This window comes from Liolophura sinensis, chromosome 9, assembly GCF_032854445.1.
Source record: "Liolophura sinensis isolate JHLJ2023 chromosome 9, CUHK_Ljap_v2, whole genome shotgun sequence".
In the NCBI taxonomy this organism is placed as follows: domain Eukaryota; kingdom Metazoa; phylum Mollusca; class Polyplacophora; order Chitonida; family Chitonidae; genus Liolophura; species Liolophura sinensis.
The window spans coordinates 28,063,919-28,081,766 of NC_088303.1; the positions used below are offsets into that span (position 1 = coordinate 28,063,919).

Here is a 17,848-nt window from a genome sequence, read left to right on the forward strand (position 1 = left end):
GATAACTTGTCAATTTCAGCACCCATAGAATAGCAAGAAGCACGTATAGGTGGCCTACATTTGTGCCAGTCACGGATCATTCCCAACAGCAATGCCTATACGCCTAGACACTGATAATTCCCAACTAAATGTCTATATACTGAGTGTCACCTCTGCGCGAAAATGATTACACCTATACAAATAATGTATATAGCAGTCCATGTAACATCTCCACAGAGAAATTGGTCTTGCCAAGTGCTGGGTGTCATCTCCATGTGGTAATTAATTGTTGATTGCAAGCATGCAAGCACCAGTATATATGTATGTCCATGAGTTAAACTTGTGATTGTTTGATCCAAGCATGCAAGCACTGGGAAGCATCATCCACATCCAGATAATTAATTTTTCATTTTAAACCCTCATGCTGTGCACCAGAATTGTTATCTCCAATAGGTAATTATAAATGTTGATTCCAAGCATACAAGCACCAGGAATCATATCAAAGAGGTAATTAATTGTTAATTACAAGCATGCACGCACCAGGAATCCTCTCCAAAAGGTAATTAAGTGTTCATTCTAAGCATGCATTTCCCAGGAGTCATCTACACTACAAAACTGTTCATTAGTCTTGAGAGAAATTGGAGTCTAGGTTTTACAGTTGGTATAAACACTGTTCACGTTTTAACATTGTATTCAAAAGCATTTCACTTGTACAAAGGCGATTAGGTTTGTGGGAGGAAGAAACGTATAACAGTACCATAAAAAAAAAACAAAAAAACATAGCCCTTTGTCAGGTACCTTAGATTCTAGACCGATACTGATCTAGCGTCGAGTCAGAGTCAGATTCGACATGCTGACATGCTGTTGCCATGACAACAAAGCTTAAGGCAAATCTACCTAACACTTTAACTCTGGAAATGAACTATTTTTATTTGTTGTAAAATGAAAAGACAAAAAATCATTCACATTTTAAGTTACAAGAAATGTTATAGTTTATTCCTAATGTACATGCATATGGTTTACAAAACACAGCATATACACATATATAAACATACATGCAGGTACATGTACAAGTCATATTTCATGGATACAGCAACACAGTAACACCACTATTATGACTACAGTACCAATATCACAGAGGCTTAAGTTTTCAAAAATGTATGAATTACTATAAAGGTTCTACACATCTTTCATTATGCATGTATCAAACAGCTAATCCTCCTCTTGTTTTATAAATTAAAAAGAAAATAACCATAACAAAGAAACCAAGATAATGTTGACACTAGTGGACGGACAGTGGACAAAAGGACGGACAGTGGACAAAAGAACGGACAGTTTCGAATTTCTTCCCGCAAAGGGATATTTATATCTGAAAACAAGAATACGAAACTGGTATATTTTGTATACGCAGACGGCAGTCATTTCAGTTGGTTATATTTCATGCAGGTGCCATATTGATTTACAGCCATGCAATTATAATTTGTAAAACTTGGCACAGTGGTAAAGATATAATTAATGGTATTATATTATATATAGCTGATCAAAACAGGTATATCAATTTACACTGTGGCCCTCTACTACTTAATTAGATTATCAGGCCTGATCAGCCCCACCCTCCCCTCCCTTTCACAAATTTATCAACTTTATATCGAGATTTTCTTCAGTGCATGTGTATAATGCATGTGACTCTAAGCTTTCATTGTAGAAAGCAAATACATGCAAAGAAACCCCCCAAAAATGACTAAACAATAAAGAGGATACCTGAGCCTCGCCCAAGACAAACACATTAATCTGTACATTAATAGCACAACCTTAAAAAAAAAAGACAAAAAAAAAAAAAAAAAGACTTGAAAAGTGTGTGTCTTGCTACACTCAGAATAGATAGTCACTGTGATGTCTAGATTAGAAAGTGACTTTCAAATAACAGATTAAAAATTAAAAATGCTGCTGGTAATGAAAAAAGTTATTATATGATTCATTATTGAATGGATATCATATCAATGTATGCCAATTTCAAAATTTCCCTATATTTCTGTAAGGTCTTTGAAAGTTTATGTAGGACCCCATCTGTGTTTCTTTTTCAGTGGCAAAAAATGGCAAAAACGCACACAAAAACCAGCAAACATGACATTCCACTCTACAATTCATGTGAGTCTATATAATAATAAATCATCACATGCATGTATGCAGTGTATATAATTTTTAATATCTAAAACTTTGTAAAAGAATATCAATTTTAGTGTTATACAAGACCTTTACAACAAAGGGGACTACATGCATGACCCTAGCTCTTAAAGTCTTAGAATTAAAGGTATATAAAACTATGTATATTATTATGTGTACTTGTAGCAATAAAAAAAAAAACACTTTAAGAGAATGCACAGTTAATCCAATGTACGAAAAACAGAAAACATACAGGTCAATAAGTAAGCTGACATACTTAACCAAGACTACTAACCATAGAAATGAAACATAAATGGAGCAAAAACCAACTAAAATTTACCTTTCCTCTCAAATATACATGCTCCACTGTGTACAGTAACCACCTATATTTAGTACAAACATCTATTTTGAAAGCAGCCTTGTGCATGCTATACACAAAACAAGTCAAAAAAGTGTAAGGTATGCCACATTATCTTGGACCTATAAATGAATACATGTTTATGATATAGTTGAGACCTGTGACAATGTAAGACTGGAACGTCTAGGGTTAATGGTTAAAAAGTTAAGTAACCAAAGGTCCTATACCATAAATATCACAGAACCTATAATTAATATGCAAAATAAACTACTATCTCAATTTAACTCTATGAAATTAAATTACAAGTAATGCTACAATACATATCCTGTATACCGAGAACACAGATATGACTGCTAAGACAGTTTTTCCCCCATAACAAGCACTCATTCAATGACTTCACCTGGTCTTTCGAATCCCTGTAAAAGAAAATAAAACAATATTACTTCAATAATTTCCTCTTAACAAACTGTCACAACATCTTTCCATAGAGTGTGCTAGGCACCATACAAAACAAAATCAGTTCATCAGTCTTAAACAGTGATCAATCGAAAAATAAATTGAACAGAGTGGCAAGCATGGTATGCTTAGAAATCACTTGGCACCTGGAGCACACATGGGTTTCGAACTGAAAACTTTATCTTGAGTTTTATCCATCCAACAACACCTATAAATACATCTTAAATTTAGACCATGTACATTTTTACTGATATATAATGTGAATAAATTATTGCTGTGAACGATTTTTGTACCAAAACTCATCACTAATTAAAATTACCCTGGCAAAACGAAGGTGTTAACATGTTTGTTTCACTGGAACACACACATGAATATGAACACACAATTCTGCAACTGATGACAAGGTAAGATTTCCGTCTCAATTAGTTAACATTTTATGGTGAAGTAACAATAACAACAAACAACATACATGTAGCTGATCACCCATCTCAAAACAGAGTGAATTGAAACTTATACAAGCATCTGGATACTTTTTCTAGCTGGGTCTGAGGTTACAAAAAAACATGAACGTGCACATAAAATTTAATCAATTTCTGAAGCAGATATTGCACTAAAACCAACAGCCAACAGAAATCACAGAATACATTATTTATGCCCAAAAAACTTATCCATGGGTCAGGCAGGTTTTCAAATCTGATGTGAGGCTCCCTTAGTTAACGAGTATGCAGAATTTGACAATAACTGAAATTATTGCAAGGAAACCAACTGATGACTGGGACAGACGGACAGACCCAAATAAATATCCTTCTGTGGACTTTCCTTAAACACCTGGGTTAATAATGAAATGAGTGGAGGTGAGTGTGCACATACAAACCCACAGTGGTTGCCATTAAGTTGGGTTGTGGAGGTGAATGGTTGACAGGAACGACAGTCATACACCAGGTCAGTGTGCAGCATTTTCACTTTCAATATGAAATTCTTACCAGCTAAATGTTGTCTAGAAGCTCATGCAGATCTACGAGACAAATTGCGAGTGAGCAGCTCTTACCAGTCTCGTCTCTAGCTTGAGAAGCCTCTTTTCTCTCTCCGTCAAATGTTGCTCGGTTTCACATAAGTCATGCTTCAATGTCTTGATTTCGTAGTTTTTTCGTTTTATCAGCTCCTTCTGTAGCCGTTTTTGAGCTGCCTTCTGCAAAGTACAAAATATCATGGTCAAAACAGGTAACAACTGCTTGGAGAATACAGACTCACACAAAGTTTTTTACCTGCAACTTTCCAAAAAGTGCAAAATATTTCTGAGCATTTTCCAGCTCATTCAGAAATTTTTTTACTTCTCTGGACTTGAGAAATGCTGAGGAAAACCAGATATTCTGTGTACAAAACATTATGACTTTTATTATGTCTTTCTCCAGGCCATCATTGATTTTATCAATGTATCTCAGTCATACATGTAAAATTCAGTCAAAATTTACGGTATTAACTATTTCCCCCTGTTGAAATACAAGTAGTTATCTCTTGTACTTCATTTAATGTTATAAATTACATGTTTCCTTCAACAATAGTTTACTGCCAACGACTGTGTCACCTTTCCCATGGGGTCCTCTGGTGGGCACTTGTGGGAAGAAGGGGAGTAACTCAGGTGAGCTTTCTCATTCTCTAGATGGAATGTCTGAAATACATGTACAAGGAGATTTGGAGACGAGTGATATTGACAAATAACACACAAAAGTATATTAAATTCTTGAGCTTGGTGTTAGACACCATCAAATAAATTCATAAATAAACAAAAAGTTTACTAATCAAATGCTCCCACGGTTGGTTTCTCACACTGCTCAACTGAAACATTTGTAAAACGTTTAATTTTTTGAATGAAGGTTAGTGTATCAGTTCCTAATTTTGCATGGATGTTACCTTTTTCTGTTTTATGGCTGCATTCAGTCTCTTCTCCTGGTCTAGCTTAGACTGTGTGTTGTTCAATGATTCTCGCAGATACTGACACTCCTCTGATCGATTTCGAACATCATGCTGAAACGCACACACCAGAAGTACACTTGAAAATGCTTGAATGTTGCAGAATACCACAAAAAACACATTTAAATGTTTTCACTTCAAACACACAGACAACACTGTTGAGGAGATATTATCAGTGAATTTAACCATAAAATTTTAACCTTTTAATATTTGTTCACCTTTTCCTTAACACGTTACACACACTTTGCAGACAATATCTTGTTTAATTCACTTTTAATACTGTTGTTTGGCAAGACACATACCACAAGATTTTCGACTTGACTTCCTTTTTTATCAGCAAGTTCTTGAGCTTGTCTGAAATGTAATATGAAGGATCAGAATACTCTGTACAAACAGCCAACCATTAAAACACCACGGAAGCATAATTAATCATCTTCCTTCTTCAAATTTTTCTTCCACCATTAAACGCAAGAAGCATTTTGGAAGTATTACAGGAGCTGTCAGATCAATGATCAAAGTCCAAAACAGGACAAAAATGGCCATTATTTTGTTGAAATAGAGGAAAACAACCCAAGAATATGATGAACTATGCTGAAATTGAGTAAAAAAACAGGTAAAAAAAACAGTGATAATATTGTCAGAAACGAGTTAAACTCGAACTTCTAATCTAGGTCCAACATAAGTAATATGAACAACATGGGTCTTACCATCTTCTCTACGGCAGTGCTATCAATAATTTGAGGCACCAATTTTCAGACTTATCAAGAAACAAGTTAATCAGAACTTTCACTCTGAATCTACTACCACACATCAATAATTTGCCTCACCTCAACCTGGCCAAGTCTTTTTCATAACCCTGCAACATTTCATCTTTGCGCTGTAGTCGCTCTGACAAGAGTTTGACACGTCTGGCTAACTGTTCACAGATATCTTCTCTCTCCTTCTGTAAGCGTCGTCGCTCATCTTTAGGGATGTGAGCCATGGACCGTGCACCAATGGCCTCTTCTAGATCCAGACAGGCTGCCATTTTCTTCAGTAATGCCAAATACTGCAAGCATTTAAAATACTCATCACAATCATGTATCGTGATGCATACAGGAAAATTTATTCATATGTTATGCACAGTTCTTTAAAATGCCAAAATCATTCTGGTAGTTGGCATCAGTGTGGGAGCCTCTATGGCTCAGTCACTGTGGGTGAGATCTATTCAGGGAGGATGACATGTAATCAATGTAGATGAGATCTATTCAGTGTGGATAGTATGTATTCAGTGAGGATAGTATGTCCTCGCTTTGGATGACATCTGTTCAGTGTGGAAAGTATGTAATCATTCTGGATGACATCTATTCAGTGTGGAGAGTATGTAATCCCTCTGGATGACATCTATCCAGTGTGGAGAGTATGTAATCACTCTGGATGACATCTAATCAGTGTGGATAGTATGTAATTACTCTGGATGACATCTATTCAGTGTGGAGAGTATGTAATCCCTCTGGATGACATCTATTCAGTGTGGAGAGTATGTAATCCCTCTGGATGACATCTATTCAGTGTGGAGAGTATGTAATCCCTCTGGATGACATCTATCCTGTGTGGAGAGTATGTAATCCCTCTGGACGACATCTATCCAGTGTGGAGAGTATGTAATCCCTCTGAAGGACATCTATTCAGTGTGGATAGTATGTAATCCCTCTGGATGACATCTATTCAGTGTGGAGAGTATGTAATCCCTCTGGATGACATCTATCCAGTGTGGAGAGTATGTAATCACTCTGGATGACATCTATCCAGTGTGGATAGTATGTAATCACTCTGGATGACATCTATTCAGGGTGGAGAGTATGTAATCAATCTGGATAACATCTATCCAGTGTGGAGAGTATGTAATCACTCTGGATGACATCTATCCAGTGTGGATAGTATGTAATCCCTCTGGATGACATCTATTCAGTGTGGAGAGTATGTAATCCCTCTGGATGACATCTATCCAGTGTGGAGAGTATGTAATCACTCTGGATGACATCTGTTCAGTGTGGAGAGTATGTAATCACTCTGGATGACATCTGTTCAGTGTGGAAAGTATGTGGCCTGTCCAATCATAAACATAGGCTACACTTAAGTTAGTTGAGTAGGCCTCAGTGGTTAGTGAAACCCAGAAGCCTCTCACCAATGCAGTCGCCATGAGTCCAGCTTATGGTGGCTTTCTCTCCATCTGTGTGTAGTAAGGTCTTCCAGCAACCTGCGGATGTTTCTCCTGGGTGCTAGGGTTTCCTTCCACCATAATGCTGGCCACCGTGGTATCAGTGAAATATTCTTGAGTTCGGTGTAAAATCCCAGTCAAGTGAATAAAAAAATCAGTTAGCAAAAGCAGACATACCGTAGCTTCGCTACTCTCTAAAGCATCTAATGTTTCCCTGTGAGCACTCTTCTCCATCTCCACTTCTGCCGTCACTGTGGGCATCATGCCCCGCACTCTGTTGACTTCACGGTCAAGGGAGGTAACACTATGTAAGGTGTGATCCTCTGACAGCAGCTGGTTGGCTCTCATCTCTGCCAATTCTTTCTTCAGGATGATTACTTGCTGCAAGGCCTGGTCATGTGTAGGCACTGGATAAAACACAAATAATTAGAGATATTAGTTCAGTCTGAATGTCAGAAAAACAGTAAGATTTGACTAAAGCTGTCCCACATTTTGATCAGCCAGAATTCATGTAGGTTAAGAGATGCTTGTCTCACTCCCACATAATGGTACTAGAATAAAGGATTGGTGATGTGTAAGCACATGATAAAAAACAAACCATTTTCATCGGCCAGAATTCATGCAGGTTGACCGATGCTTTTCTCTCCCAAAAGTAAAGATACCCAGGAAAGATAGACTGGTGTGTGTAGGCACTACATAAAACATCAATCAAGTTTTGATTGGGCAAAATTCACACAGTTGATTGCAGTTGGTCTCACACCCCAGTAATGATGCTGCATGGATATATATGGTGCTACATGAATGTAACCATGAATGTGACACCAAATCCAGTCAATTATACTGACACCAGGCCAAACAGTCCTGTGCCATTGCTTTATTCTATCAGCCAGTGCTGAGCACCAAACGAGACAGTGACAAGTTCCATTTCTAAAGTCTCTGATATGACCTCACCAGGATTTGATTCCAGGTCTTTCAACTTCACACAAGATAGATATGTCCTTGATCTAAATACGCAGATTGGTGGATATCATTTGTAAAGTGGTCAAAGTAAAAGTGTTGTTGTTGTTTAGGATTTACACTTCCCGGATATCGCACAGATTCATGTATTCTTGAAATTTAGGTGAGATCAGCCAGATTTCAAGCTTTAGAATGAAGCTACACAAAGAATGTGTAAATCTCAATTAAACATAATAAGTTTTTTTTCCTATCCTCTGAGGGCCATCAAGAAAATGAATTCCACTGTAATCTGATCATTCAGAGGAATGAGGACGACATAAAACACCAATCAGATAAATTCCAAGCTGTCAATAAGAACAATGAAGACAACAGAAGATGATTACACTTACATGGAGGCTTGGCTTGTTCCAAGGCCTTGACCCTGGCCCTCAGTTCTGACAGCGCCTCTCTCTGTCTAAGGATAACCTGTTCGTGGCGTTCCCCGCGACACTGGGCACCAAGGGCGGTCATCTCAGAAGTAATGCGGCCCTTTATAATTTTGTGGAGAATGGATGAAACAACTTAAAACTCGAGTTTGATCTATAATTTGGCATGGTGAAACTATGACAAAACTGGCCAAAAATATGGTGATAATGGGGAAAAAAAAAAAAGAAAAGAAAAACAGTCTGAATCTCAAATCTGACATGTAACCAGTTATGGTCAAATTATACACCAAGTTTCAATTCAATATGATTAACCAGATTAGAAAAATGTCTGGCAAAGGATTTGGTGTTTTGGGGTGGTTGGGTGGGTTTTTGGTGAACTTACCGCTGGTTCCATAGGGTACTAATTATAACTATAAAGTTATCTGCGTTTTGAGAAGGGTACAAAGTATGTGAGGACAAACCCGAGGTATGAAATTTTACTGCTTCGTTCCAGTATATAGTAAAGCATCATACCACCATAATGTACGTGGGAAGGTCTGTCAGCAATCTGTGGATAGTCATGGGTTTCCTCTGGGCTCTGCCCAGTTTTCTCCTACCATGAAGCTGGTCGCCGTCGTATAAGTGAAATATTCTTGAGTATGGCATTAAACACCAAAAGAATAAATAAACCCCACCATACTAGAAATGGTTTCTTGTGATATCAATCAAACATTCTACTCACTTCATTTTCTAATAAATCCAGCTGCTTTTTCTGCTCATCCTTTTCATCTTGTAACTTGCCCTCTAAACTTCTAATCTGGCTCAAGTTGTCATCAATATGTTGTTGAAACTTTCGAGAAATGGATTTTTCTTTGCTGTGCAAGAATTAAGATGGAAAACACATAAACTCAAATGCATATAAAGCAAATTTTTACCTGTTGTGCAAACAACAGAGAAAATACATCTGCTAAGAAAGACTCTGAAAATAGCAATACCACACCATACTCACCATGACCCTTTCCTCTTTGAGCTGTATGAATTACGTATATCAAAGTCCACAAAAGACCAAAAATGGCCAAAATTTTGTTGAAAATGGATGAAATTGCAGTATCAAGCCAAATGCATGGTCAGTAATTCCCCTGAAAATCACCATGAACAAAACGCCATGGGTTTCTCCTGCGCTCTGTCCAGTTCCCTCCCACCATAATGCTGGCTGTCGTTGTATAAGTCAAATGTTCTTGGGTATGGCGTAAAACACCAATCAAATAAATAAATAAACAAAACAAAACAAAACTCAAACTTGATCTGAAGTTACATGCTATACCACAGACCATGTCATAAAAATGTTTAAATTACAAAAATAAGCTTGTCACTGAAATTTATCAGTTTGCAAAATGACATGGCTCTTAAATTACAGGCAATCATGCCACTGAATTTTACCTGAGCTCTGATTCTAAACTTTTCACTTCTTCTTTTCTCTTGTCTATAATCTGAGATAATTTTGCCATCTGTTGCTTCAGTTCTATTATCTCCCCTTTCTGCTGAATAACCTGGGCTCTGTTCTGTTCAATCTCCTGTTTCTGCTTTTCGCTCATCTCCCCTGAGCAAGGAAAAAAATCATGGACTCAAACTTGTGATACTAGTTATAATCTACAAGTGTTTATAGACATCAAAATGTTAACTACCCTGTCAGAAACATCGAGTTTTCTTCAAGGTCGATTTGAGTTTTTTTCAGATCTAACTTCCCTGTAATAGTGCCATACTGAGTTTTTTTCAAATATCTAACTACCCTAGGCCAAAATTACAAAATTGTTTGCTTGATGTTACAAGCCCTTTATAACAAAAGAGGGTAGGTAAGTTTTTTTGTTTTTTTTTGTGTGGAAGGGAAGAACACTCATAGAATCATGTTCAAATGATTGATCACAATTTCTCAACATTGATCAGAAAGTGGTACTAAATTCTGTCACCCAATATTTGGCAATTCTCAAAATAAATATTCTTAGATCTTTACACTAAAACTCACCAGTAAACATTAGTTACACATTTTTACGAGTACAATTTAAGTCAACAGTTTGTGCTAGCATTTTCAGGTCCTGTATAGAGTGGGTGAGCATGTGAAAATATAACCAAAATCCTGTTCAGCTGATACTTTTGACAGAGAGAAGTGGAACCTCATGACCCAGTAAAATAAAACCTATACTGAGACATCTGTTTCCATTTTCTTAAATTTCCTAATTTTAATCAGGTGGCAAAGTTATAATATGGGTTCGGGGTTCCCAAACGCCTTTCCAGAGGGTGATGTCCCCGTGATTACACAGAAGAAAGCCATCGCTGGTGTTTGACTGGCCGCAGACACTGTGATGGGATGATTGTCATCTTGACATGAGTGCGTGGTGCAAATACACAGTCAAAACAACACTTTTAGACAGAACTGTTAAAGACATCCTGCACTCCATCTAGTTGACAAGAAGTGCCTTTTCCAGAATTGAGTTTTATTGAAATATATTCAGTTTTTCTGTACATTATAGCTTTTTGAGTTTTTTTTTAAAAAATCTGTATTCAGCATTTTGAACCTCTTAACTACCATTTAGTGGTCGATGTCTATGAACCCCTGAATCTGTATCATTTAATAGTTCACTGGTTAAGGTTTCACACTATACTGAAGAATATTTCTCTATCATATCTCATAAGTTGAGAAAAACTGTGCAAAACTCTGGGTGATATATCACAGATGGACTGTAAAATGACTTGTCACAATGTGATATCATGTTACTGAACTGAAGCCTAACTTATGATATCAGAGAGACGTGCAGAAGCCTTTATAAATGTGATATCAGAGAGACAAACATATCAGAGAGAGAGACAAATAGAAGTTTTAGTTGTGATATCAGAGAGATGGACTGAACCCTTACCTCTGATACCAGACAGAAAGACAATATAACAGTGATATTACAAAGACAGGCACAAGGCTTACCTGTGATATCAGACAGACAGAAAACTTACCTATGATATCAAAAGGTCAGACAGAAGGCTTATCCATGATATCAGACAGACAGACAGACAGAAGGCTTATCTATGATATCAGACAGACAGACAGAAAACTTAACTATGATATCAAAAAATCAGACAGAAGGCTTATCCGTGATATCAGACAGACAGACAGAAGGCTTATCTGTGATATCAGACAGACAGACAGACAGAAAACTTACCTATGATATCAAAAAGACAGACAGAAGGCTTACCCGTGATATCAGAAAGATAGACAGAAGGCTTATCTGTGATATCAGACAGACAGACAGAAAACTTACCTATGATATTAAAAAGTCAGACAGAAGGCTTATCCATGATATCAGAGAGACAGACAGAAGGCTTATCTGTGATATCAGACAGAAGATTTACTTATGATATGAAACAGACAGACAGTAGCCTTACCTGTAATATCAGAGAGACGAGCTGAAGCCCCCACTAAATCACGTCGTAAGCCATTAGACACATCTACCTGTTCCTTAAGTTTTCTCTTCAATTCCAAGTTTTCTGGCCTGAAAACAGAAAGAATAAATAGAGTAGATGCATAACTGAAAGAAGTCAGAAAATTATAACATGGCAGTTATTCTGCAACAGCACTAACCTTTGATATGACATGGACTTTGAAGTTTAGAGACTGTTCCTTTGATTTCTTGGTTTGATTACTGTTTAATACCACACCATACTGACAAACGGATCTCTGATACAACTTAGGTCAGGTTTATAGGGGCAGGAACTAGAAAGTCATGAGCAAACCACAGCCCTCCGCCAGGTACTGTTGACTTGAATTTCATCATTAAAAACTGCATACCAGCTAGGAAGCAAATAAAAAATTCTAAACATCGTATTAAAGTGTCGTTGGTTGCTGCTGTTAGAGTTGCAATTATTGTGCAGTTGCTCTTTGTTTTCACTCAGTTGACAGAGGTATTCTTATTTAAAGAGAATACTGCAGCCATATGAGCCTTTGTTCTGTCATGCAACAAACTCACACAAATCTTTGTTAAGCTATGCAACAAACCCACACAAATCCTTGTTCTGCCTTGACACAAGCCCCTTTTCTACCATCTAACAAACCTATACAAATCCACGTTCTGTCATGACATAAACCCACACAAATTCATGTTCTGCCATGCCAAAACCCACACAAATCCATGTTCTACCCTGCAACAAATCCATACAGATCCTTGTTCTGTCATGCAGCAAACCTTTACAGATCCTTGCTCTGCCATCAAACAAACCCATACAGATCCTTGTTCTGCCATCAAACAAACCCATACAGATCCTTGTTCTGCCATCAAACAAACCCATACAGATCCTTGTTCTGCCATCAAACAAATGCATACAGATCTGTGTTCTGCCATCAAACAAACCCATACAGATCCTTGTTCTGCCATCAAACAAACCCATACAGATCCTTGTTCTGCCATCAAACAAACCCATACAGATCCTTGTTCTGCCATCAAACAAATGCATACAGATCTGTGTTCTGCCATCAAACAAACCCATACAGATCCTTGTTCTGCCATCAAACAAATGCATACAGATCTGTGTTCTGCCATCAAACAAATGCATACAGATCTGTGTTCTGCCATCAAACAAATCCACACAGATCCTTGTTCTGCCATCAAACAAATGCATACAGATCTGTGTTCTGCCATCAAACAAATGCATACAGATCTGTGTTCTGCCATCAAACAAACCCATACAGATCCTTGTTCTGCCATCAAACAAACCCATACAGATCCTTGTTCTGCCATCAAACAAATGCATACAGATCTGTGTTCTGCCATCAAACAAACCCATACAGATCCTTGTTCTGTCATCAAACAAACCCATACAGATCCTTGTTCTGTCATCAAACAAACCCATACAGATCCTTGTTCTGGCATCAAACAAATGCATACAGATCTGTGTTCTGCCATCAAACAAATGCATACAGATCTGTGTTCTGCCATCAAACAAATCCATACAGAACCTTGACCTGCCATTAAACAAAACCATACAGATCCTTGGTCTGTAATCAAACAAACCTATTCAGATCCGGGGTCTACCATCAAACAAAACCCATACCAATCTTTGGTCTGCCACCAAACAACCCCATACTACAGACCCTTGCTCTGACATATAACAAAACCATGGAAATCCTTTTTCTCTCATCAAACAAACCCATACAGATCCTTGGTCTGCTATACAACAACCCATACAGATCCTTGGTCTGCTATACAACAACCCATACAGATCCTTGGTCTGCTATACAACAATCCATACAGATCCTTGGTCTGCTATACAACAACCCATACAGATCCTTGGTCTGCCATACAACAACCCATACAGATCCTTGGTCTGCCATACAACAACCCATACAGATCCTTGGCCTGCTATACAACAACCCATAGAGACTGCTGATGTGTCATCACACAAACCCATACAGACACCAGTTCTCTTCTACACTGTTATTACATGCATACAGCTGCCATGTACAAACACATGCTTGTGTCAAATCTTACCTTAAAACTGAGATGAGCTGCTCCAAGGCCACAAACTCAGGGGAATTCTTTGGATCAATTATATCTCTCGGTTTATGAATTAAGGCAGGTTTTTGAATTGGCTTGTTTTTCAGGTCTGAAAAGAATAAAACAAGTTGCATGTAAGCATCTTCTTTTTCACTTTTTTTATATTTAATAATGCATATAAATTTTGTAGAAATGAACTCAAGCTTAAAGCTTTGGATTAAGTTACCTGGACAAAATGGTGCCACCACCTGTATGTACTGTCCTATAATACTTCGTTTGTGCCAGTCATTGAGAAAGTAGATATGATCACACTTGATTTTAATTGAACATGTACATGAGAATGAAGAAATGATAAGGCATGATCCTAAAGGTGTGCTCATACAGTGCCATTTGTTCACATGAACTAGCATTTCTCCTACATGCTGTTCCATCCTGCCAGATGAATTTGAAGTGAGTATCAGTAGAAAGGTTACGGAAAACTGTTTTTATTTATTTATTTATTTATTTGATTGGTGCTTTACACCATACTCAAGAATATTTCACTTATATGATGGTGGCCAGCATTATGATGGCAGGAAACAGAGTACAGACTGAGGAAACCCACAACCATCTGCAGGTTGCTGGCAGACCTTCCCATGTACGGCCGGAGAGGTAGCCAGCATAAGAATGTTTTTTTAAAATAACGACATGTTTTTAAAAAAATGCTTCCTTGCTTTTTTAGATTTTTTTCCCAAAGAAATAACTGCAATCAAATTTTCGAATTGTAAGGTGAACATTATGGAGCATACTGCCAGTGGCAAGGTATTCTCACATCCCAAACTTTTTTCTTTATATTCAGGCAAATTTTTGGAGACTATTTTAAGTAAACTTTTACTCATGGGTAATAAAAGATATGCCAACATCAAAAGCAAGGATTGAGGGGAAAAATGTTTTGTGACATCAGGCTACCTAAACATCAGATATATGGTTCATAAAGTTGACCACAGAATTCAGAATTCAAAATGTATTTAAGCTTCTTCAAAAAATCTGAAAAAAAAAAATTAATAGCAGCATTTTTATCTACCGTTTTCATAGTATCCGATGAGCCTTACTTCACATTTTACCCTTCTCTCACTTTAAGATAATAAAAACTTACTTTGTATTGTTTTCTTGAGTTCAATGACCTCGTCTGCATAATCCTTGTTTCTCTTGGTCACCTTGGTCAGACGATCTTCCATGGCACATATGGTGACGGAGTGCTGTTTGATTTGCTCCTTGTACTGGAGGATTTCCGTCTCGATCTGCTGATTGGCAGCTGTTCTTTCTTTCTCTGCCTTCTCCACCTCCTCTGACTTTGAGTTCTCCAGGGCTGTTATTTGCTGCCTAAGGGTAGTCTCCAGCTGTTTGTACTCTTCCAGTTGCCGTACAGTCTCTGAGGCTGCCTCAAGTTTGGACTGGTCTTCTTCATGTTTCTCAGCAAATGACTGCAGAAAAGAAGTCCAAAAAACCGCTGTGTTCAGAGAATGGCAACATTATGCTGACCTTAATGATAAGTTAGATTGCAGACTAAGAGTTTGTTCTTTATATACAGAAAAAATGGAACAAGTGTTACTTTCAGTGATCATTTCCAACCATATTCTAACTACCTGTAGTATAATTATGAAAATTCTCTCAACACTAAATACACGTTAGTTTAGGGTTTAAGGTACATGAAATCAGGAATCCACCAGGCCAGAGGACCACTTTTTACTGTTGGGATGACAGATATTACTGTTTGTATCAAATATACACGTACATAAAAATCTTAAGTTATCACTGAGGCACTATGTACAAAAAAGAAATGTCCTTAGTCTACATAATTATAGTAATGAGGGGGCCTCCGTGTCCTAGGTGGTCACTACACCGGTGCAGCACAATGACTCAGCAATATGTTGATGATCGTGAGTTTCGTCCAGGCTCTGTTCGATTTCCTCCCACCTTAATGCTGGCCAACATCTTATAACTGAAATATTCTCTAGTACAGCGTAAAGCACCAATCAAATGTCAGAATCAAGTAATCAGTAATGTGATTTGCTTACTTGTCGTAATTTGGCCATGGCAGACTCCAGCTCATCTAGCTTAGCTCTCTCTGACTGGAGGGCATTTTCTCGCCTCTCCGCCTCTACAGCTCTGATCTCGTCAATAGCTCGATTCAATTTCTCCTCAGCTGTAAGCAAAGAAAAGGAGATCTGGAGAGTGGAAACTTTACCTACACTTATTTTGTCACTCAGGGGACATTATATCCCTGTGAAAACCTTCGGAATACTGTCAATAATTGCGAGTGTACTTTGTTAATATGTCTGATTACAAAAACATGTAGTACAGTTTATGTCTCCTATGATAGCACCTCCTGTTGTATCTTCCTTTTGTTTCGCTGAAGTAAGGCCTGTCAGGAACATGTGGTTATGAATGCTAAGTAGTCTTATTAGATTTGTACAATCTCTTATTATTTCAATGGCAATCAAAAATTGCATACATGATTCAAGTGATTATATTCCAGTTTTAATGATTACATATTAAGGTATCAATTTGTATTATATGAAGCATTTGCATGCAGAAAGAAAAATTTCTTGAAAACAAGTGCCCATGTTTTTTATCAACGTAACTTGACCAAAATACATTAATTTAAAAATTAAGACCCAGGCAGAGGGTCTGTGCAATCAATTTAAGTCAAGTAACTTTTTATAAGCCACTGAGTTTTATAACACATACACTGGACTATTATCATCCGGACGATAACAAAAGAAACCTTTGACCATATTTAGTGCATATGTAATTCAAATTAATTTATCAAAACTTAAAGGTACATGTGCTTATGCAGACCTTAAAATATAAGCTTCACCCACCTGCCAAGTTAGCTTTCTCCACAGCATCTGTGACTTTACCCTCTGTTTCTGATTTGACAATATTAATTCTCTGCTCCATTTCTGCCTGATGGCGCTGCTCAAGGGATGAAATCTGTTCCATTAGGCGATCCTTCTCAGTTATAGATGACTCCCACTTAGCAAAGAGAAGACTGATGTGTTTGTCGGGGGCTGAAATTTGAAATCAGACCAAACTGTGAAATTTTTCACTTACAGATACTGATGATGTATTATTTTGTAACAGCTACTTTCTGAAAGTTTGAGACTGTTTAAATGGACCAAATGTTGTCAAAGTAAAGACTCCTCATTTTTATTGAAATATTTGTTGGAGAAAGAGAATGAGGCAATTTCTAATTGTGACACACACTTATTCTTATGCATATTAAAATATCATATTGTTGTCAGCATGTATGATTCTCTGATACCTTCATTGTACAAATTTGCACAATGATAAGGATCGGTGGCAAAATTTCTTTTATTTTGATCAGATATGACGTTGTCTAGAGGCATGTTAAAACACCATAAGGTGGCATGATCAACAATATAAATGAAATGCTGATCAATTCAGTTTTGCAAAAAGTTGTCATGCTGTGAGATTAACGTACAATCTGTTGAGATCTTTGTGTTGACTCCACAATTTTCCAGAGCGGTTTCAATATTCTTTTCCCAGCTGCTGAACGTCTGTAGGAATCCCAAGACAGCCTCCTTCAGCCATGCCATGGTGTCTTCCTCCAACACGACTGATTCTAACAATTTCACCTCATGGCTGAGCACACTGGACAGGCAACCTTTCTCCTTGACCCGAGTCTGAAATATCACCACAAAGAAAATAGTTCAGCAATTTTCACACCAACACCTTTTCACAACCTCAGCAAAATGACTGAAGGAATCATTATGATTCAACGCCAACGTGGCAATATTGCAGTCATATTGTTGGAACT

The 17,848-nt window shown here is 37.5% G+C and overlaps 1 protein-coding gene across 1 annotated transcript in view; it reads right to left on the reverse strand.

Moving 5' to 3' along the window:
• Positions 1-1,068: 1,068 nt before the first annotated feature.
• The window catches only part of LOC135474874 (forkhead-associated domain-containing protein 1-like), a 28,691-nt gene continuing 11,911 nt past the window's right edge, over positions 1,069-17,848 (reverse strand). Inside the window, exons 11-26 of the mRNA XM_064754513.1 lie at positions 17,513-17,714; positions 16,890-17,078; positions 16,083-16,210; positions 15,161-15,488; positions 14,020-14,134; positions 11,921-12,027; positions 9,929-10,088; positions 9,231-9,363; positions 8,474-8,612; positions 7,305-7,534; positions 5,755-5,975; positions 5,230-5,281; positions 4,868-4,981; positions 4,542-4,625; positions 4,005-4,145; positions 1,069-2,916 (exon numbers count right to left, since the gene is read on the reverse strand). Coding sequence (XP_064610583.1) covers positions 2,884-2,916; positions 4,005-4,145; positions 4,542-4,625; positions 4,868-4,981; positions 5,230-5,281; positions 5,755-5,975; positions 7,305-7,534; positions 8,474-8,612; positions 9,231-9,363; positions 9,929-10,088; positions 11,921-12,027; positions 14,020-14,134; positions 15,161-15,488; positions 16,083-16,210; positions 16,890-17,078; positions 17,513-17,714 — 2,376 coding nt within the window. The 3' untranslated portion in view covers positions 1,069-2,883. The remainder of the gene's footprint in view (positions 2,917-4,004; positions 4,146-4,541; positions 4,626-4,867; positions 4,982-5,229; positions 5,282-5,754; positions 5,976-7,304; positions 7,535-8,473; positions 8,613-9,230; positions 9,364-9,928; positions 10,089-11,920; positions 12,028-14,019; positions 14,135-15,160; positions 15,489-16,082; positions 16,211-16,889; positions 17,079-17,512; positions 17,715-17,848) is intronic.